Source organism: Phyllostomus hastatus, unplaced genomic scaffold (genome assembly GCF_019186645.2).
Source record: "Phyllostomus hastatus isolate PE091 unplaced genomic scaffold, TTU_PhHast_1.1 phas_scaffold_501, whole genome shotgun sequence".
Lineage (NCBI taxonomy): Eukaryota > Metazoa > Chordata > Mammalia > Chiroptera > Phyllostomidae > Phyllostomus > Phyllostomus hastatus.
Window position 1 is genome coordinate 39,951,241 of NW_025334033.1, and position 22,956 is coordinate 39,974,196.

At 41.1% G+C, this 22,956-nt stretch overlaps 1 protein-coding gene across 1 annotated transcript in view; it reads right to left on the reverse strand.

Annotated features, from left to right (window-relative positions):
- RTN1 (reticulon 1) overlaps positions 1-22,713 on the reverse strand; it is a 167,348-nt gene extending 144,635 nt beyond the window's left edge. The window contains exon 1 of the mRNA XM_045822549.1: positions 22,458-22,713. Coding sequence (XP_045678505.1) covers positions 22,458-22,698 — 241 coding nt within the window. The 5' untranslated portion in view covers positions 22,699-22,713. The remainder of the gene's footprint in view (positions 1-22,457) is intronic.
- Positions 22,714-22,956: the final 243 nt, after the last annotated feature.

The window sequence follows — 22,956 nt, forward strand, 5'->3', positions numbered from 1 at the left end:
TTTTTCCAGCTGTGGTCTCTTGAGCTCATCATATCCTCTCTGCGCCTCAATCTCCTTATCAGCAAATTGGAAGTAATAAAGTACCTGTTACATACGTCTGTTGTAAGGATTACATGTGATAATATTTGGATCCAGCAATCCCACTTCTGGGTACACACTCAAAGAAAATATCTCAAAGAGATATCTACACTCCCATGTTCACTAAGGTATTATTCACAGTAACCACAGCATGGAAACAACCACAGTGCCCATCCACAGATGAGCGAATACAGAAAGTGTGGTGTGTATAAAGATGGAATATTATTTAGCCTTAAAAAAGAAGGAAACCCTGCCACTTGTAACAGCATGGATGAACCTGGAGGACATTACACTTAGTGAAATAAGCCAGACACAGGAAAACAAAAACTACATGACTTCATGTATATGTGGATTCTACAAAAGTCAAATTCATAGAAAAAGAGAGTAGAAGAGTGGTTACCAGGAGCTAGGGGTTACAGGAAATGGGGATATGCTGGTCCATGGGCACGAAGAAAAACAAAGAAAAAAGTGATGACATTTGAAAAGCACTTAGTATATAGTATGAGATCAATAAGCGTTGGCTAACTTAAATTTTATATCAATTCAGTCTTTAATTCTCCTAATAAATCCAAATCTAAAATACTTTCCATCTCCAGGCTTAAAAAATATTAGCCAATATCCCTTTGTAATCCCTCTTCCGTGGTCTTGCTCTCTCGTGACATCTTACTAATAATATTTCCACTGATCAAATATATTTTTCAATGAGAAAGCAGCCAATCCTTTATCCTCTAGAGGCCAATCTCCTTCTTTGGAAGGATTTGATGATAAATCATATGGCACTTTTACTAAGTCCTTAGCACAAATATTTTTTAATGCCATTAATAAAGGTACTTTGCATAAACAAAGATTATGTGGACAGAACCACTGAACTAAATATTCAGTATCATCAAGGCCATTTAAGTATCTAGCATTCTTTAGATGATGTCTTTGCTCCACCTCTTCCCATACGAGTCCTTAAGCAAGTTACTTACCATTTTGGGCCTATTTCCTCATTGATCTAAATAGTCTAGGTATTAATACATACTTCATAAATCAGATGTAAAAATTAAATGGTGAAAAATGATACATGTCAATTCTTTTTTAAGTATATTTTATTGATTATGCTATTACAATTGTCCCATTTTTTCTTCCCTTTTTTTCCCTCCACCCTGCACCTCCCCTCCCACCAGCATTCGCCACCTTATTTCATGCCCATGGGTCATACATATAAATTCTTTGGCTTCTACATTTCCCATACTATTCTTAACATGCCCCCGCCATGTCTATTTTGTGCCTACCAATTATGCTTCTTATTCCTGGTACGTTTTCCCCCCATTCTCCTCCCTCACCCTCCCCACTGATAACCCTCCATGTGCTCTCCATTTCTCTGATTCTGTTCCAGTTCTAGTTTTTTATTTAGTTTGTTTTGGTTTTTGTTCTGTTTTTTTTTGTTGTTGTTCAGTTGTTGATAGTTGTGAGTTTGTTGTCATTTTGCTATTCATAGTTTTGATCACCTTCTTTTTCTTAGGTAAGTCCCTTTAACATTTCATGTAATAAAGGGCATGGTGATGATGAACTCTTTTAACTTGACCTTATCTGGGAAGCACTCTTTCTGCCCTTCCATTCTAAATGATAGCTTTGCTAGATAGTGTAATCTAGGTTGTAGGTCCTTGCTTTTCGTGACTTGGAATACTTCTTTCCAGCCCCTTCTTGCTTATAAGGTTTCTTCTGAGAAATCAGCTGATAGTCTTATGGGAACTCCTTTGTAGGTAACTGTCTCCTTTTCTCTTGATGCTTTTAAGATTTTCTCTTTACCTTTAATCTTGGGTAATATAACTATCATGTACCTTGGTGTGTGCTTCCTTGGGTCCAACTTCTTTGGACTCTCTGAGCTTCCTTGACATCCTAGCAGTCTATTTCCTTTACCAGATTAGGGAAGTTCTCCTTCATTAGTGGACCAAAGAAGTTTTCAACTTCTTGCTCTTGTTCTTCTCCTTCTGGCACCCCTGTGATTCAGATGTTGGAATGTTTAAAGTTGTCCCAAAGATTCATAAGCCTCTCATTTTTTTTAAATTCTTCTTCTTTCTATTCTGGTTGAATGTTTATTTCTTCCTTCTGTTCCAAATCGTTGACTTGAGTACTGGTTTCCTTCCATTCACTGTTGGTTTCCTGTATATTTTTATTTCACTTTGTATAGCCTTCACTTCTTCCTTTATTTTACGATGGAACTCCATCAGTTTTGTGAGTATCCTGATTGACAATGTTTTGAACTCTGCATCTGATAGGTTGGCTATCTCCTTGTCACTTAGTTCTTTTTGTGGAGTTTTGATCTGTTCTTTCATTTGGTCCATATTTCTTTGTCTCAGCACACCTATTACATTGTAAGGAGCAGAGCCTTAGGTATTTGCCAGGGCAGGGCAACCTACTTCACTGCAGTTGTGGCACTGCATGTAGGGGAGGGGTCAGAGAGGGAACAATGCAGCGTGCTTGGCTGGCTCTGCTTTGAGTCACTTCCCTCACTTCTCACAAGCAGTTTAGGCCCTTCTGGTGCTGATTCCCAGGTGGGTGGGCTTGTGTATGTCCTAGGACCCAGTGGATCTCTCCAATGGACTCTCCTTCGAGGCTAGGAGTTTCTCCCACTGCTATAAACCCCACAGATTTTTACAGCCAGAGGTTTTGAGGCTTTAGTTTCCCACGCTGGAACTGTGGGTTGTACAGTCTGTCTCACTCCCCAGTTGTTTCTTCTGGTTTATCCACACACACAAATGTGGGACCACCTGGGCCTGTCCGCCAGCCATCACCTGGTCCACCCTAGTCTGCCAGCTGCTGCCTTGTCATGTGTCCTCGCCGCCCCCCGCCACAACTTCCTGTCTCTACCCCTCCTACCAGTCTGGATGAATGTTTCTTCTTTAACTCCTTGGTTATTGGACTTCCATACGGTTTGATTTTCTGGCAGTTCTGGTTGTTTTTTTTTAGAATTGGTTGTTATCCTTCTTTTGGCCGTGCGAGAAATTGAAGCCTATCTACCTACGTCTCCATCTTGGCTGGAAGCTTGATTAATAGAAAAATGATAAACGTCAATTTTAAGTAGAGTTGGATACGTTAAGGATATTAACTGTACAGCAGTAATTAAAAAAAAACAGCTAAAAAGACAACAGAAGAAATAAAATGGATAACAATACATTTCTAATTAACTTAGAAGAAGGCAAGACAAAATAACAGTAACAAAAAACAGATGAGACCAATAAAAATGTTTTTAATTGGTAGATTTAAGCCCAACTACATCAATAATAATATAAATATAAGCATCTAGACACTTCAATTAAAGAAGAAATTGTCAGACTGGATAAAACAGCAAGATGGTGTGCTATCTGTAAGAGACATGCTTTATAAAGATTCTGATAGACTGAAAGTTGGAATAGACAAAGATACAGCAAGTAGACGAAGTACACTCCAAAATAAGAAGTATTAGCAAAATTTTATAATTATGCAAGAGTCTATTTATCAAAAAGACATACCATGTGTAAATATGTATGTGTCTAATAACAGTGTTTCAATTACATAAAGCAAAAACTGAGAAAACTAAGGAGATAAACAAAAAAGTCCATAATCATAACTGGAGACTTAAAACTCCCTCTCAGGAATAGTTAAAATAAGTACACTAAGAAAAATAGGGATCCAGCACAGCCTTCCTGAAATAGAATTTTAAGCAGTTAAAAAATAACTTGAGAAATAATCTGACTTAAGAAATATGCAAATCATTTAAGCACTTAAAAATGATTTGGAAAACAATATTTTTTTAAATTTTTCCAAAGATAGTACAGCGCAAGCACCATTCTAGTCTGTAAAATGGGTGCAGCAGGCATTATTGCCTACTTACATGCATAACCCCAGTCACAAAGAGTTAACAGAAAAGATATGAAAACCCACTATTAAATTGACCAAGTTGGCAGTTACAGAACATTTACACATACAATGGATTTGGATGTAGTTACATGGTTTTATATACTTTTGATAACTCATCAATCTATACATGTGCTTTGTATTATGTGCAAATTCTACCTTGATACATCTCAGTGGGAAAAAAACACACAAAAGATTCCACTACTACACATCCACTAGACTGTCTAAAATTAAAGAGTACAATAGTAAGTAGTGTTGGTGAGGATGTAGAACAGTGAAAACTTTCATATATTGTTGACAGAAGTGCAAATAATCCAACTGCTTTAGAAAACTTTCAGGAATTTCTAATAAAATTGAGTATAGGCCTACCCTATGCCTTCCCATTATACTCCTAGAACATAATCAAGAGAAAATATTTCCACAGGTCCACAAAATGTTATGTTCAAAAATTTCATAGCCTTACTCATAATATCCAAAAAATAAGGGTAGAACCCAAATGTCCATCAACTAGTGGACGGGTAAACAAATTGTGATATATTCATATTGTAGAATACTGCACAGTAAGATAAAAATAAACTCTCAATTCACATATAACATGAATGGATCTCAATAAGCAAACAAAAAAAAAGCTGGATATAAAATCATTCCCTTTATATATGTTCAAAGACAAGCAAAACTATCCTGTGTTGACAGAAGCTAGAAAAGCAGTTGCCTCTGGGAATGGGGGATGACCTAGGGAAGTGGTACAATGTGAATGAAGCCTTCTTGATGACGGAAATGTTCTTCCTTGGTCTGGGTAATGGCTACATGAATGTGTATTTACTGAGCTTTACAATGAGATTTGTTTACTTTTCTGTGTGTAAATCACATCTCAGTATTTTAAAACAATTAAATGGTGTAATTATGTTGAATCAAAGATATGTGGATAGTGTTTAATAAATTAGATATTGTTATTTTACCTTAAATGCCTGTTAGTAACATCTGCTAAGCATGCATAACTGTACACTCTGAAAGATAAGCTAAATAGAAAAAGGAAGGCATGTGTGATTTGAGAAGTGAATTTGTGGGCACAATTTCACAAAAGTAAGACCCTGGAGGAAATGCAAAACTTGTAGAGCCTGTGTCCTATAAGTGATTAAACTTCATAAAATATTCATAAATTACACAGCCTTTGGAGTTTTGTCACTAGTGTCATTTGTTTTCCAAGTCCTCCATTTAGAAAGCAACAATTATGGCATAGTGCTTTTTTTTTTTTACAAATATTTTAAAGGCACTAGAAAAAAAGATTTATTTTAAGAAAATAAATGGGTTAAGATTTAGGTCGAAATCCCAAAATGATCTGTGTTTGTCCTTAATTTGCTCCATGAAAAAGGCTGCTTTGAGAATCTCAGCATCCTCCTGGGACCCTCTTGCTCCCTGCCCTTCTGCCAAAAACACAGGCTGGGTGAGCAGTGGGGCAGTGAGACCTGCAGGGGCAAAGAATAGAAAAGGCTTGTGGCTCTTCCCGCAGGCACAATCACGCAGGTCAGGGATGGGGGTGGGTGGTAAAAAACAGATTGTAATAGTGGCCTTGCTATTCATATGAGAAGAAAAAGAAGAGCTTGTGATTATTATGGACAAAAAGTATTTTAAAATGGAAAAATACAAAAGTAAAATAGGCAACATGTAGTGAAGAAGCACGTGATGCCTTCTGTTACAACTTAGACTTTTTTGCTTAGACATCTTCTTCTCTCCCCTGTACTCTACCAGAGAAAACCAGCCACTCGTTCATTTATTCTTTCATTCAGTAAATATGTTTTCAGCTTCCTTATATGCCAAGCACTCTTCTAAGCCATAGACACACAATAGTGAGAATCAAACAAAGCCTCCGGGGAACATATTTCCAAATATGAGATATGAACCAGATAATCACAAGTTGAGTTGTCATCCCCAGATGTCTGAACAGAGTTGCTGGTATAATCCTTGGTTGCCTCACCATGTCAATCAAAAACATTGGAAATAAGTGAAGGTCAAAGCCTCCGTTCTTGGAGAAAGAACAACACTGAATGTGGAATGGAAGAGAAATTTTAACAGAGTGGGGTGGGTGGGGGGCACCTCTTGAGTTTGCAACCAGAGCAAGCAATTTCTTTCACTAAGCCCCAAGGGAACAGGAGGGGTGTTACAACTAGTGTAAAGGGGAGTGGAGGTTCCAACAGTTTCACTTAATATTTATGATGCTAAATAATGAGATTACGAATATACAATTGTGCAATCAATCTGTGTTCAATCAGAACTAGTTAATGTTTTTCCATACCATAAAGAGCTAATGAAGTAAAATCTATAACCAAAGTAAAAATGTAATCACCTGATGTGTGACCCTGACATTGCAGATTCCCTGCATCAATTAAAAATTAAAAGGGTTTATACCTTGCATATCTTGTTCAATGTTTATAAAAGCACTAGCTTTGCAATTCCTAATGGTTTCTCTACATCTGTATAATCAATACTGTGGATGACCATTACCTTAAAAACAAGATCAGCGAAATATGATTTTAATATTAATACATTACATTTGCAATGCGGTGCCATTATCTTTGAAAGCGTTTTACATTCATTCTCTTCCTGTATCTGAATTTCACTTAACAGCATCATTATGCATTCACATGTCCAAGCCAGAAGCTGAAATGATTCTTACGTCTTTTCCATTTCCAAGTTCTATCCACTGTACTTCACAGAAATCTCTCCATCCCAACCCCTCTTGCTCTCGACTGCTGCTGCACTTCTGGCCTTACCTTGAGTCTCACGGGACTGCTGCGGAAGCCTCTTAGCTCCCCTCCCACCCCACCACACTCCCACTGCAACCTCCCAGTTGCCAGAGTGCTCTCTTAACACAAATTTGAGAGAGCATCTATCTTTCAGGAAAGAACCCTGAAATGACTCTATTCTCAACACAGAATAAAATCTAAAGTTCTTAGTATGCCATCCAACAGCTTTAGGTTTTTAACAGTACAATTCCTACCCACCATTCCATTCTCCCCTCCCTTTCCCCAGAGGATGCAGACACACACAGAACCACCTGTCATCACCCATCATTACAGCCCATTCATTTGTACTCACTGTACCCTCTGCCTAGAACAGGGGTGTCAAACTCACTTTCACTGGGGGCCACATCAGCACCGAGGCTGCCTTCAAAGGGCGGAATGTAATTTTAGGACTGTATAAATGTAACTGCTCCTTAACTAGGGGCAAGGAGCTCTACATTTGGCCATTTGAAGGCACACTCAAGGCTGACGTGTCCCCTGGTGAAAATGAGTTTGACACCCCTGACCTAGAGGATTCCCCCTCCACAAATTTTCTAGTCTATGACATCTTGCAAGGCCTAGAAAAAGAACTTACTTCAGGTAGCCACCATGGACAATTCTACAGAGGACATGCTAGAGGAAAAAAAACTTCCTAGAATCATATATACCTACACTACAGATTAGGAATAGCAGTAGTTGGAACTATAAACATACTATTGGTGAAGGCTCTGTATTTAAAAATATAAGTTTGTAACAACTGCAAAAAACTAAGAACTCTGTAATAACAGCCTTGATGTCTGTGAGACAACAGCCAGTGGTGGGTCATTATGTGCCATAAACCAGACTGGATATAAGAAAAGATCAGTGAAGATGCATAAAGAGGATGATGGAGGAGAAGAAGCAGGACCAGACCATGGCCTCTCCCCTGCCCCCTCCTGGCTACAGGCTCACTGGTGGTTTTGTGAGGAAGGGTAAACAGGATGATCTAAGGCAGGGGTATCAAATTCATTTTCAACGGGGGCCACATCACCCTCACGGTTTTCCTTCAAAGGGTCAAATATAACTTTAGGACTGTATAAATGTAACTACTCCTTAACAGTTAAGCAAGAGTTCGGCACAGCCACCAGGTAGAAACAAGGTGCTGGGCCGGATAAAAGAAGATTGAGGGCCAGATTTGGCCTGTGGGCCTTGTGTTTGCCACCTCTGATCTCAGGGGTAAATTCTGGCCCAATTTTGCTTCCCTTATCACTTTCCACCCTTGGCAAAAATCATGAACCCCAGCATTCTTCTCATCTCAGCACTCATCTCTATGAGTTGGTGCATGCACACAAACATGCACACACATGCACACACACACACACTCCTCTGCTGCCTTGCTCCTGAGGTTATCAGTACTCAGCCCAGAGCACCTACCCAGACACCTTTCTGCCTAATGCCTCATGTATTTCCAACAAAGTACGCATGATAGAAAAAGAAGAGTGTGTACCCCAAGGGCCTGTGGATGCAGCCTGGATGTGTGAGGCAGGAAATTTACTGAAAGTCTCACATTTAAAACTGCATGTGAATTTACTCCTTAATGTATCCATTTACTTTTAATTTTAAAAAGTGTTTTAAAAGGCTTACTATTGGAGAAAACTGACTTTGTCTAGTACGGCTTTGAGTGCCCTTGGTCTTTCGCCAGGTGTCTCCATACCTGTTTGAGGTTCACAGTCTGTCCAATTCTGAAAGCCACATGCATTCCCAGAGAAGCGGTCACTTTGGGAGACTGCTTTTGCTGATGAACCAGGAATCATCTAGAGTCTTAAAGACAAATTCAAATAAAGAGCTATGTACTCCCCTGCTAGCATTCTAGAAACTTAGAGTCTGGGAGAATAAGATTCCTTTTTTTTCAAAAGCAAGAAGGGAGAAATATGGTTTTAAGCAGTGCTGTTCTTTCTGAATGGTCTTCCTCATGCCTTGTCCTGCTAATTTCTCATCCTTTAATACTAAGTTCCAGAACGATTTCCAGCAAAAAGCTTTTTCTAATCTTCCCTTCTGTTAACATGTTTGACTTCTCTGTGTTCCCACGCAATAAAATATATCTCTTGCTTTATTTATCTCCTTCATTAGACTATAAGTTTCTTGAGGAAAGAGGTTTTCAGTAATGTTCTATCTACAGCATTTAGCATAATACCTGGCATGTAAGTGTATAAGAATGAATAGTTAGTTCCCGTCTCTTTATCATTGTCCCCCATGAGCACACTACATTATAAAATATTTTTGTCTCCTAACAGTGCTTTAAAGAACATAATGATTCATCAGTGTTCCCATTTTATTAATCAAAGACATCTTCTGAGCATGCCACAAAACTAGTATGTGGAAAATACTTTTAAGTGTTAAAACTACTTATTGACTTAGATAAATGATGTTTTGGTTTGCTCATAAGGGCTCAGGCAAGTTTTAGCTAAAGTGTAAAGCCCCTATATTAAAAAATATATGTGTCATCTCATTCACAGGACTCAGTGCATAACAATTCCATACTTTTATTGTAAAATCATGGAATTCTGAGATGAAAGGAATATAAAGCATATTTAAGGTAATCTAGTTCAACCTCCCACATGAAAAATAAGCCTCCTTTTAAACACCTCTGGTGAGTGATCACGGTGTCTGCTGGAACGCCCCCAGAAAAGGAGAACACTCAACTTCATGCTTGTTCCTTTCTGAGAACCTCCGGCTCCTGAGGCCACGGGCTTCTCTTGTCCCATGGAGACACAGCAACGCACACAAGCGGGCTGAGCAGCGAAGGAGGAAGCTGGCACCGACTACCCTGCCCGGCAGTGAGGAAGTGGGTCCAGGGCCTCAGCTGATTTACAAATCTCGTGCAGAGACTTTCGGCCAGGCAGTCTTTGCTCTGACACCCCAAATAATTTCTTATTAAGCTCAAAACTGCTGTTAAGCCCCACTTCATGGGTATCTCCTTCATCTCAAGTAACTGCTCAGATTTCAAAGGGCTAGAAATGAGTCAAAAAGACTGCAATGTCTTACTTTGCACAAACTTATGACAAATTAACTTGCCACACCATTTCTATTATTAATAGAAAATGAAGTGCTAACTCGGACTGGTCTCACTTCAAGGCAGCGTCCCCCCGTTGGAGGGCAGAGCTGCCAGGTGAGCCACCAGGTGCTGAGAAGGAGGAGCTGTTAATGGCAATTGTGTCAAACTAATCTCAGAGCAAACTACTGCATTTTATTATGTAAATTCTCAGGATAATTGAATGACTTACCAAGGGCATTCATCCAATTAATTTTTTTAAATGTTACAGAATTAATTTATCATCAGATAGTTTTAATCATAACTGCCAAGAATTGTTTTTTATTTTTTAAGTTAGCACTATGGAGGTTTTTTTTAAAGTTCAAAGTGATCTGACATATGAAAATTTGTTGCTGTTTATTCTTATATAAATAGGAGCAAGAATTTACATTGTGATTGATTTAATATTGGTCACATGAATTATACATTAAAGATCCAAATCCTACTTCTAAAATATTTGAATAGTCATTGATTCACAGACTACTCTGTAAATGGTCTCATAAACTGTGTTATAATCCCAATATAGCATTAAGATCTTTTTATGTAACCAAAGAAAACATGAAACCATCAAATGATGAAATTCTGACACTGATGTATTTGACCCTCTGCCAGAGATTACGGAGACTCTTAGAGACATAAGGTGATGCCTAGTTCAGGGAACTTCTGGTCTATGGAGGGAGAAAGAAACATTATACACTTGATACAATATGACTACTGCACATTACAAAATCATCACTGATGAAAGGATAGGAAGGACCCCAAATTCTTAGCCATTTCAATAGGCCTCTAAGAAGAATGTGGTTTAAACATTCTTGAAAATGGACCTGTGTTACCTGTTAGGCCTTGAACCTCTACCCCTGGTCTCTCATCCTGAGCAACCTAGCAGAATCTCAATGGAAGACTCCTTTCCATGTGTAGTTTATGGCCTTGGCTAGAAATAAATAAACAGAAGTATACAAATGAGCTGTTACCACTACTCAGATTAACCAAATGATAGTGTCGCCCTCTACCTATTCAGTAGGCCGTGGAATCTTAAAGACAATCTGAGAAGTTATATAAAGTGTTTACCACAGTGCCTGTCTGCCTGGCACTAGGTGCTGAATAAATGTTAACTTCCTTCACTTTTATTATTTCCTCTCTTAACTGTCTCCATTCACCAGTCGAGGTGTAGAACATATACATTTTTATACATGAGCATGGTTAAAAAAAAAGAATTAACTCTGACATTGCTGTCCAAACCACAGCATTTGTGAATCTCAGCGTTAGGTGTGCAATGGAAAGGTTATAAATAATCCTTTTATCTGAGGGAAAATCCTGATCTAAATTCTTCACCATTTAGATAAAGTGAATACATATCTTTTGGAAAATCCCCTGATGGATTCCGGCCCACAGGCCTGACTCAGCCCACTGCTTGATTTCACTGAGGGGGTGGGGGAAGCGCTGGGAAGCCTGCACAGAACACCCAGCTCCTACCCGTGAGCCCCAGGGGATCTAAGCAATTGTAACAATGTGAATTAGAATTTCAGAGGAAAATAAAGCCAAGAACCCTGCCTCATTTGCTCTAGATTCTAGAATTTAGGAAAGCTTTGTTATCTATTTCTCCTTTTTCTTTTTTACAATTCCATTCATTCATATATTATTTCTTTTGCTTCCTCAAATGGCCTCCTTCTGACTGTGTACTTTTCCTTAGCACTCTTCCCCCTTCTCTGTGTCTTTCTCTCCCTCCCCTTTTTGTCTATTTGCGTCCATCCCTGGGGTGAAGCGTTCTCTCCTTCCATCCCCATCGCCCCTCTCTTCTCCACCTTCACCTCTCCTCTTCTCCTGTCTCTCCAGCTAAGTCTCCTCCTCAAACTTCCTTCTGGTTCTGGAAGATAAAGTTGATTTCATGTCCTGATTTTGTTGTCTCCTGAGGCTGTTTTATTCCCCTTGTGGTAGAATCCCACAGCAGAAAGGTGGTTCCGCGGAGCAGAGGAAGCATGGGACTTGAGAGCCCAGGCTCTTGTGGTCCGCCTGTGCACCGACTTCCCCTTTTATGAACTGAAAAGTAAGTTTCACAAGATTCACAACAATGTTGTTATACAACAAAGCATATCAATTCAATTCAATATTCAAAAGATATTTTCACACGAATGATCACAGTGGAAACACAGTTCCCTAAATGTTAATACAGTTAACAACTGACCTTGGAGACCTCTATCCAGCATAACAGCAGAGCTTTTATATTACCGACAAATTGATGCAGGTTCCTTTGAGGAACCAATGTTCCTGGGAGTTAGTATGGTGGTTGAATAAGTACCAAGGACAGAGCAGATTACTACACGTGTAAAAAAAAAAAAAAAAGGAAACAGAAATGGCCCTGGGGGCCCACCACAAATAGTCCCCTACTCCTAGCACCCCTTCACCTTCAAGACAGAATACTGTGGGGCTTCAGTTCTCTTAAGTATATTACCTCTCTTTTTAAAAGTATTTTTTAATTCCTCAACATTATTCATATAAATGAAACCAATCCTTACTTCTCAGACTTCTGATACGCAAGCATCCAAACCATAAACAGGAACTGCTGGGCCTGGAAAAGACGGCCCAGTTTTGGGGAAACAATACCGGGTATTTGTGCTTTCTTGCACTTATGGTAAAATAAAATAGAAACACTTCTCTAAGCCCTGGCTGGCATAGCTCAGTGGATTGAGTGTGGGCTGTGAACAAAAGTGTCACAGGTTCGATTCCCAGTCAGGGTTCATGCCTGGGTTGCAGGCCATGACCCCCAGCAACCGCACATTGATGTTTCTCTTTCTCTCTATCTCCCTCCCTTCCCTCTCTAAAAATATACAAATAAAATCTTAAAAAAAAAAGAAACACTTCTCTAATGTCACGGACCCAATAAAAAAATAAACACCCGCAAGTTCAATTCTGATAATATAAACATACTGGGTTGCAATTTACCCTTGTATAACAAAAAGTTGCTAATAAGTTAATAGTATGCTAAGTAGTGGCCACTCCAAAATTTCTCTATATAAATGCACTTAGAGACCATGATCTGGTTGGAATAGAAGCCAGTTTACTTACTTTGAAGCTGCATTTGTGCAGGAAGCCCCCTGTCTTTACTTTGATGATGCATTCATACATAAATAAAAGTAGTGCAGATTTTTAAAAAGTGCAGTATGAACACTTTACATAGAATTGAGAAAACATTACATGTCCACATTGGACGATATTGTGTGTATGCAAATATACATATACAATAAGTGCTTAACAAATATTTGTTGAGTAGAGAAATTAATGATTCAGTGAGATTTTATTGAACCATGAAATTATCACCCTTATGTAAACTGTGATCTATATGAGAGTATCTGGAATTATTGCCTTCTAAGTATTAGAAAGCTATTTAATTCTTCCATCCATATAAAGCCTCTGAAAAACCCCAGAATGTGTGTGCAATATGGAGTTTGAACTGCATTTTCCTAGGCAGAAATTCCAATGCTTCCATCAGTTTCTCCAGTGGGGGTCTGTGATCCTGAAAAGATAAAAAGTTACTAATCTAATAAATCTTCTCTATTATATCCCTTATGTCATACAAAGAACCAGCCAAACTGCACTCGCACGCCTCCTGTACAAGAAACTCACCACCCGAGGCAGTCCAGACTTTTCATGTTTTGCAGCTTAGCTTCTGACTGACCACAACCCTCTCCTCCAGAGTCCCACAGAACACCCTGGTCCCTATGCCACTCAACAGCCCTTCCTGAATTCACAGACAGCTGTCATGACCTGTCCTATCTTCTCTTGTGCAGGCTCTACGTCCTCTGTTCTTTCAACCAGAGGCAGGATTTCCGCCACCATCTGCACCCTGGCGCGCTCAGCACATTCAGGACTCTGCCGACCCCGGACCCCAGCGTGGCCAACCTCCAGGGAGCAGAGCCCAACCCTCACACCCGTGTTCTGGGCGTCTGGAGTGGACGAGACTAACAGTTCATCACCTGAGGGCAGCTGGCTCACCCCACTGACTCGAGGCTTACTCATAATTAACAAAACTGCTGTAATTTTTTCTTTACATGTTTTGCAGTTTCACCATGACCCTCCAATTCTGTCTAAGCAGTTCATTTGAGGATCCTACTGCAAAACCTTACAGTCATCCCTGTCAAATGTCCACTTTTTAAATGTAACTTTCTTTCGGCTGAGTTTCCTATGGAAGGAAAAGTTCTGTCATTCCAAGTTTTAGTTGCCATCCCCTCATACTCACGTTAGTTCAGATAGGTTTTCAGAAAGGTTAATGGCTTATAACCATGCAACTTTTGCTACATAGTCTTTTTATGCTCACCTTACAATGCCCAGAGTTTTTAGCTGCACTCAGCTAGAGGGAGGGGTAAGAAAAGTATGTCTACCCCATCCTTCCAGAAGAGTTAGTCTATTTATGAAAGGCTTAACCTACAGAGACTAGTCTGCAGACGCCTACAAGCCCACAGAACCAGTGGATTTAGCCTTGGGGAGTGAGGGCGGAGGAGGGGCAGGGCCTGTCTTTTGTTGCCACACTTTCTGTGTGAGAGAGGCAGCCTCTCCCAGACTGACTTCCTTGCAACCCCTGACTGCTTCCTACGGTTTTTGCCCTTCCACGGAGCAGGAGAATCAGAATACACCCCATCTGCTGTCCCCCTCCCTCTAGCTGGCCCCGTGGGCATACCTCAGGACTGTTTCAGTCACAGAGCACTCAAGAACACAAGGAATGGGGCTGGACCCCACCCCAGCTATACTCCGCAGAGCCAACAATGTCTTCCAGCGTGGTGGCCAGAACCAAATTCTCCCCACTCCCGTTCTTCCTTGCTCTGCAGCCACTCCCCACTGATATTTGCTGAGGTCCAGACAATCAAGCAAGCATTTTCTATTAAAACACATACAGCTGATGTAACGTGACTTCTCAGTCTTTGCTTTCCTAGACCTCTTTTGCATCGGACAGCACTGACTGGGCTCCTTATTAACAGTACCTTAAAAATATACAGTTATCTGCAATTCGCACATACCTCCTCATGTTAGTTACTTCATTTTATGTTCACAACAGCTCTACAAGATAGCCAGGGCAACAGTAGCAAGCCAGCTTTATGTACGAAAAAACTGAGACATAAAACAGGTCTGCCCACTTGACAAGACATTAGGTGGCAAAGCAAAGACTAGGTGTATCTGCTTTCTCAGCCGGGGTTCATCCACGCCCTGCCAGCCTGGCTTCTAGGACACTCTAACAATGAGTGGTCACCATTTGACTGCCAGGTAGGTGCTCTACAAGATCTAGTCTTGTAAACATACACTTATGCAGAATCTGAGGCTCAGGGAGGTCAAATAACTTGCCTAACACCACTCAGTCAGTGAGAGACAAGGAGTTCTGTGCTTGGCCCTCTGTTCTTCCCATGCTACAGAATCTCCCTTTCAAGGACCTAACTTCCTCTATGACTGCCCTTCTAACTTTCTAAATCTATATCAAAATAATCCTGTTTTCATTTCTAAAATCTACTCCTTTATCTACAGTGTCATTTCATCATTTCAAGCCTCAGAAGACTGAAAATGAACTAGTCATCCTCACCTCTCTAACCGGGTCCCCCGCCCATGATACGGACATCCACCCGGCCACAGCACACACAACTTTAGGATTGATTCAGTCCTCCGCTCATCCCCCATGTACTATCAGTCACCAACTTCTACTGAATGTTCCCATGAGGCCACTCATTTCTTCCTCTTTCTTCCCATGGTGATTTACTCAAGGTCCTGAAACTAATGCTATTGGGCCAGCTGCCTTTCAGCAAAATATGCAGGTTTCAGGATCATCCCCATTGAGTTCAGCTTCTATGCCACTGTTTCACTAACCTGCCTTAGCATAGCTGTATAATACTATTTCCTCCAAATACAAACCTTCAAAGGTCCCATAATCCATAAACAAGGACTCTAGAGTCTCCTGTGTAGCTTTCAAGACCCCCAGAATCTGCCTTTCCCTACCTGTCTGGACAGGTTAAACAGGCCTCGTCACTGCTCATCTCCTTGGCATCACCCATATTTCTCTCCACACCCAACCTGCCTTTCTGCTCCTCCACTTATTCCTAGTTCATCTACCCTTTAGGTGTAAGTCACACTTCACCTCCTTCAAGACACCAGGTACTCCAGAACCCATAGAACCATAAAATTCCTGCAGCACTTACAGCTTGTACCATCTATGCAAGCACCAGGCTGTTCTCTGACTTGAGTAGTTGAGCTTTGTTTTGTGTGAGTCAGTCACATCTCCCAGCTAGAGAGTAAGCTTGGAATAAATGGGGGAAGGGGACATAGCTCGTGCTCCTCAGATCCCCACAACTCCGAGCAACCATGCCAAGCATAAAGAGGAGAATCAATAAATCGCTGCTTCTTAAAATTTTAGTATGTATTTGGCAAGCTTGTCTCCCCAAGTGGAAGTCTGTGGATCACCTCATGGGATCGTGAAACCACATTTAGTCTACGAGCCACATTTTGAGAAGTCCTGATTTTTCAGGATCAGTTGAGAAATTCATGCCAAAGGTAAACGTGGCATTGGCTTTTGTTCTTATGCATGTCAACTGGTTCAGCAATAACCTGAATACACACAACTTTCTGTTATCCAAGAGTTGTTGTGTTTTTTTAAATGAAGATGTACTATGCATAAAACAAAATTCTAGGTGTTTTAAAGGGTACCAGATACTCAACAAATTCCTCATGTTCCAGAATCAAAAATTTGGTCTGTAACTGGTTTTATGATAATTTTATGCAGTAGATGAATCTGAAAAGCCATTTCTGGATTAGACATAGAAGTGAGAATGAATTTTACATCTAGTTAAAATGTAATTCATTAGGCAACCCAGCAAACATGGTTTTACAAAGAATAATCTGACATTAATATACAGATAGTAAGGCAGAGGACTAAAAAGAGATTCCTACGACGCTTTTCACTTTACAGAATTGTTTAATGGATTCCCAAAGCATTTTAGTATATGTTGAATATTTATGAAATTAAGTAAAGTTGAAAAATGAAAATGATAGGTCAGAAAAAAGAATAAACAAAAGAGATGCTTGCAGATGTTTCATATTTAGGTAAATAACCCACAACTTGATAAAACTGGTAGTTCTTAACAAGCAAGTAGATTACATTCTGGAGTTCTTCTCAACAATGGGGAACTTGAGAAGAATTTAAAGAAGGTCATGACTCTGTAGAGTGCATTTTAGGTCGTCAATTTAAAGTCAACTATGGCTTTTGCGATGTACACTATTTCTGGTTTCATTAGTATGCTGATCATTTTTGAGAAATGTGCCCATGTTAACAACCAGTATATAAAGTTAGGGTATTGTTTTCTTTTGAAAAGGTAAAAAAACCTTGGTGTAACTAACATCTTTCTTTCTAAGCTTCCCCCAATAAATAGCAACTTTGCTTTTACCTGAATATCAGTAACTGGGAGACAATCTATCGCTTTTCTGGGCAGTCCTAGTTATTAGAACTTCCTGCCTCATTACACAGAAATCTTGCTTCTCTGATTTACCTGCCAGTCCCCATTCTGCCCTGTGAAATTATCCAGGCCAAGTATTCTTTCTTCGCTTCATAAGAGTGTTTCTAGTATTTGAACTTAACTTCCAGATATTCTTTAATTCTTCTGCCCTTCTGGCTAAAGATTCTTAGTTTCTTCAATTATTTCTCAAGTAGCATTTTCTCTAGAAGCCTCGCCAGTCTAGTCACCCTGCCCTCACCGTTTTACAGCTCATTAAACTCTCACAAAGTGTGGGTCACACCATTTAGTAGAAGACTCCAACTTTGGCCTGCCTAGAACAGAATCGAGGGAAACTACCTGACATAATGTGCACCACAGACTTTCTATTAATACTACCTTAAATTACATAAGCCATTTTAGTAATTTCGCCTTACCACAAGCTCACATTTAATTACAACCCTCAAAGTTCCCATCCCCCACAATGAACTATTTTAGGTAGCATCTCCTACATTCTATGCATATTAAATAGAGTTTGCAGAACCTATAGTCAGGGCACTATAATTTTACAAGCAACTATTCTTCCCTCTGCTCTAAAAATCCTTAGCTTTTAAGCTCAGGCCACTCTATCCTTTCCTAAAGATATTAGCACTGGGTTCACTGTCGCTCCCCAATCTCTGCCATGGGTCCTAGTGATTTCAGTGACCATACAAGTGATTATTTCACTACTGGCCTTGCCATTCTTCTGGACTCCACTCCTCCAATGACCTTGTCCTCCACTCCGTCTCAGTCTCCCACTCCCCCAATAACTGTACCCCCTTCTTAATCTCTGTCTCAAACACCTGGTCTTCCACTGCCCTCTATATTTTACGGTGCCTTTCCCAAAGCTCCCTTAGTCAATAATTTAACTTTAAAATAAAAGCACAAGTAACTAATCCAGAAATCTCTGAGTAATATTCAGCCACAGTTATTCTTATGAAGATGCTAGAATTAGATAGGTAGATAGATAGACAGACTTTATTTTCCCCAGCTATGTTGTCTAACCAAGTTGAACTTGTATTTATTTATCTTGTGTTGACCTCAGAAAACTTATACCCTTGTGCTTATGTGGTTAGGTTACTATAACGCTCTTCTAGTCTAGCTTCTAGCAATAATTTGACAAAGAGGAAAATGAAAACTGACATAAAAGGAACTGTTTAAACTATATACTAATGTGAAACAGAAAGATGCACATGTTCTAGGAAACCACAGCCTGGGTTTAGCACAGATTCTTACACAAAGGAAAAGGCTTATTAAACTGAATTGAACCACAATGTTTTTTCACTTTACAGATAATAAAAACTTTCCATAATCTGTGCTATCCAGGATGGACTGTATATTGAGTAAGATAATCCAAAACCCCTCTCCAAACCCTCAGAATAAGTAGTATATGGAGAGCCTAGAAAAAAAGAAGGGGGCAGAAAGGCCTGCGGTGTATTTGAGGAGCAATGAGCAGGATGAGTTTCCTGCAATAGTAGATTCACGAAGAGGAAATTATGCTGAAAGCCCTGATGAAGTTATCAGCGTATTTTTAGGGCATGTAAGTGTTTCTAAATTTCAATGTAATCTAATTTCAATTCTGTATATGAAAGGACACATACTGTACTTACTGTCAGAAATGTTATCAATTATATCCAGAGGCTATACCAGAGAATTAAAGTGCATTAGAAACTCTTTTCTTCTTCTTATACATTCTGTAACATACTGTAAAAGAAAATGTAGTGTTGGTTCCCATTTCAAAAGAACATGTTGCTTTCTCAAAAGATGAAAGAAATCAGAAGACTGAAATTTACACCTTTTGAATGGGGTTACTAGGAATGCTTCCAGAGTTGAAAGTGGGCACACATCTATCAGAAACATCCACAAATAAAGACAATCAGCCTCCACGTGGATTTTACAAGATGACTGCCGATGTGTACCATATAATTTACTCTATTAAACAGAATAAACATAGATACATAAGCATTCTGAAAGTTATTTAAATCATTATAGACTAGGAATAGTTTTTCCAACAGAATACTAGAAATTCAAGTCAAATTATCTATAAGTCAATATGAATGAAACAAATTGTACTGGTTCTGATTTCTCCAGACCATTCACCACTCTGTTCTTCATTCTGCCTTACAAACATAAAGCTGTCAATGAGTTAATTTCCAAAGTGACCAATGAGTTAACTTCTTACCACTGTATTTTGTTCAAATGTTCTATTTTAAATTCTTCCTTTAAACAAAGGCCATTCTTCTACCCTTGTGTTACTGTATGCTCCTTCTGAATAGTTTCCAGGAATAACCCATCATGAAACTCACTGAACTGCTGCTTGTACATCCTTAGTACAAAGATATCAGACGATGGCACTAACTCCCGACTGACAGCTCTGACGTGCTGTGGCCTTCACGAGGCGTATTCAAAGCCCCCTTGACAACAGACATCATTTCACATGCCCATTTTAAATATGAAAAATTAAAGAAAGTAGCACTTTTCATTAAGAACATTGGACCACAAAAGGGACAGAAGCAGTAAGAACACCCGAAAGTATAGCACTGATGGAGTTTCACAGTGTGGCTTGAATGATATTTAAACATGTATTCATTCTAGGACACTACTGAGAAATATTGTTGGAAATGTTTCTTTAGGAACTTCAACTACCATTAAAGTATAAAAGTAAATAACAGAATTTCTGTCCAGATGGCATGATTGGTGGTGTTTTTCAGGGAAAAAAAAGTTTTTAAAACATCACTATCTGTCTTACATTGTATAATTCCATCTTAAAAAGAAACAAAATCTGTTTACAGTGCTTCACGACAAAGTCTAAGTTACTTCTTAGTTTGATTTGAGTCCCAAAGAGCACTATTCTTCTAAAAAAGTAAAGCAGTGTGTTTAACAGGCTTCCTTTGGATTTTGTATCTGATCAAGTTAAAGATACACCAGCTAACTTTGCTTATAGCAACAGAACTGCCAAAATAACAGGAAAGAAAGCTGGCCCAGATTCTATTTGGATTTTTCAAGATCTAATTATTTACTTAGATATCGTTTCTGGCATCTGGGTCTCTTCTTACAGCCCATCCAGTCTACCAAACAAGAAACATCCAGGTTTAAAACATTAAACAATAAACAGCTATATAAGAAATTCCTTCAGCAATAATAAACTAAAAAATTCCTATGTAAATATGTGCTATAAAACAAAATTTTATTTCTATAAAATATATGCTCCTCCCCCCTCTTCATTTTCCTCCCAACCAGACTTAATATCATGTTTAATTTTATTGGTGTATTTATTGCCCAGGATGGGAAACCCCTATGACAGTTGAAAAGGTAAAATATTTCAACAATGATGATGATGATGATGATGATGATGATGATAAAAATTGCAAATGTCTGCTTTGGGACAGCCGGAATTATAAGCATTTTACATACAGCAGCTCATTTTAGTGAACAGTGTGTTACTGAACACAGGGCACTTAGCTTCCTCTCCCTAATTCACAGGACTTTGAGGACACTAACAGGAGGTGGGCCATGACTACAAAAAATAACATACTTTGATGACGGTGGATAAAGGTTCTGAGCCATGAGCTACCCCCAACAAAGAATGATAATGGTAAGCCAACAAAAAGTTGCCTTCATGTATCTATTATATTGTGCCATCTTATTTTACAGTTATAAAGAGTTTTGTTTTCTCTTTATTTAGTTGAAGTTAAAAGACAGACTAGGCAGCTATTCTTAGTCTTAAATCCTCTTTCCCCATCCCCATGTAATAATTAATATACTGCAAATGGGTTTTTCTGATTTATGTCTTTTCTTTTTTTGCTTACACATGGTCCCCACTTTTTCCCTTTTCCTTCAGAATGTTGACGTTTTATTCAACACATTCCCCAAACCTCCTTGTCTCAGATCAAATCTTGTACTGGAGCACAGTTAACGCTGCCTAAGGACCCTTCACATGACCCTTGAGAGAGGCGGTGGCCTACGATAGGAGGTCCCCTATATCAACTACCAAGGGCACAAATGCCAAACCCACTGCCCTTCCCCTCCTCTGGAAGCACTCACCACCCCAGGCCTTCCAAAGCTACATTCCAAAACTACACATTCCTATTCCACAACAAAGCTTTCTCAGGGAACAACACAACACGGCACCCTCTACCCTATTCTCTGGAAACACAGCGCTAACCAAGCCGGCAGCTGCTCTTCAAAACAAGCCTCCCACCTCTTTTGGCCCGGATGCCCCAGAGACCCTGGTCCCCTCTGGGCACCTGCGCGCTCTGGCTCGGAAGCGAGGGAGTCAGGAGAAGGGAGGCCGAACCTAGGGCAATTTTCAAAAGCCCGGGAGGGTCCAGACTGCTGGGAAACTGCAGCTGGTGCACTCTCCACCACGCAAGTCCTTTAACAACACAGCCAGGCCGGCCACGCTAAGGAGTTCCAAGTTTCCGGGCTCCCTGCAAGATGGGAGCATCCTGGCAGCTGGGAACGAAAGGTTTGGGGCGGAGGCTGCCACCATTCCCAACCCTTTTGCAACACTGTCCCTCCTGAATTAAACATACCCACCTTGGGATTTGTTTTCGGCGCGGGTTGACGGAGAGAAGGATGGAAGGAGGGGGAACAGGGAGGGAGTAGGGTGTGGCGATTCTTTAGGGACCGGGTAAGGGACAGTTAAGCCACATCTCTGCCCCGGACAGAGCCGGGTTTAGGGGCGGCGGGCCTGCCGGTCGCTTTGTTGTCAGAGCATCGCTGGCGCTTTGCGCAAACGTGCCCCCCATCCCCCAAATCATTGAAACTGCCCAAGAGGCCCCGACAGCCTCCAGCCCCTTGGCCGAAGGAAGAAACTTGGGACACGGGTGTCCAGCGCCAGGATGCTGCGGTTTGCCTATGAGGACCATTTTAAAAAGCCGAAATAATGATGATCATTAAATACGAGAATCAGTAGTATTTTGTTTTCTTCCAAGTGTTTGGAAAAATAAAATTCAGGTCTTCTGCGGGTCCGCTAATATTTACAGTGGCCAGTGGCGAAGCGGGGGGTGGGGGAGAAGTGAGGCTGGTGCTCGGGGCAGAGAGCGCGAGGAAAGCGCAGAGGCGAGTGAGTTGCCGGGAAGAGGCCGGCGGGGGGACCCCGGTCCCCGACGCCATTTGCGGGGCAGCGGCGCCCGCCCGCCTTACCTGTGGATGCAGTTTCCATGGCAACGGGCGGCGACCAGGCGGGGCTCGAGCCCGGTTCTGCCGGCGCCGCTTCCCCGGCCCCGGCGCCCAACCCCCGGCCGGACTCCCCCGCCTTCGGCGCCGGCTTGGCCACTTGCGGCGTCACCGCTTCGTCCTCCCCCTCCCCCCGGTCCTCGAACCACTGGGACCCGGGGCCGGCCGGCGGCAGCGGCTCTTCCTGGGGATACGGCGGCGCGGCCATGGCTGGCGGTCCCCAGGCGCGGCGGCGGCGGCTTGGCTGGGCCGAGGTGCGGTGGCTGGACGGGCGCGCGCTCCCTGCTGCTGCCCCGCCGGGACTCCGGGCTCCGGTAGGCTGCGGTGTGAGCGCCGCCGCCGCAGCTGCAACTCCGGCCGAGCCGCCGCCTGCCGCCCTCGGCGCTTCAGCTCCTCCTCCTCCCCCTCCTCTTCCTCAGGCCCCGCCGCCGCCGCCGGCGCGCCTCCTACTCCGCTCACCGCCGCG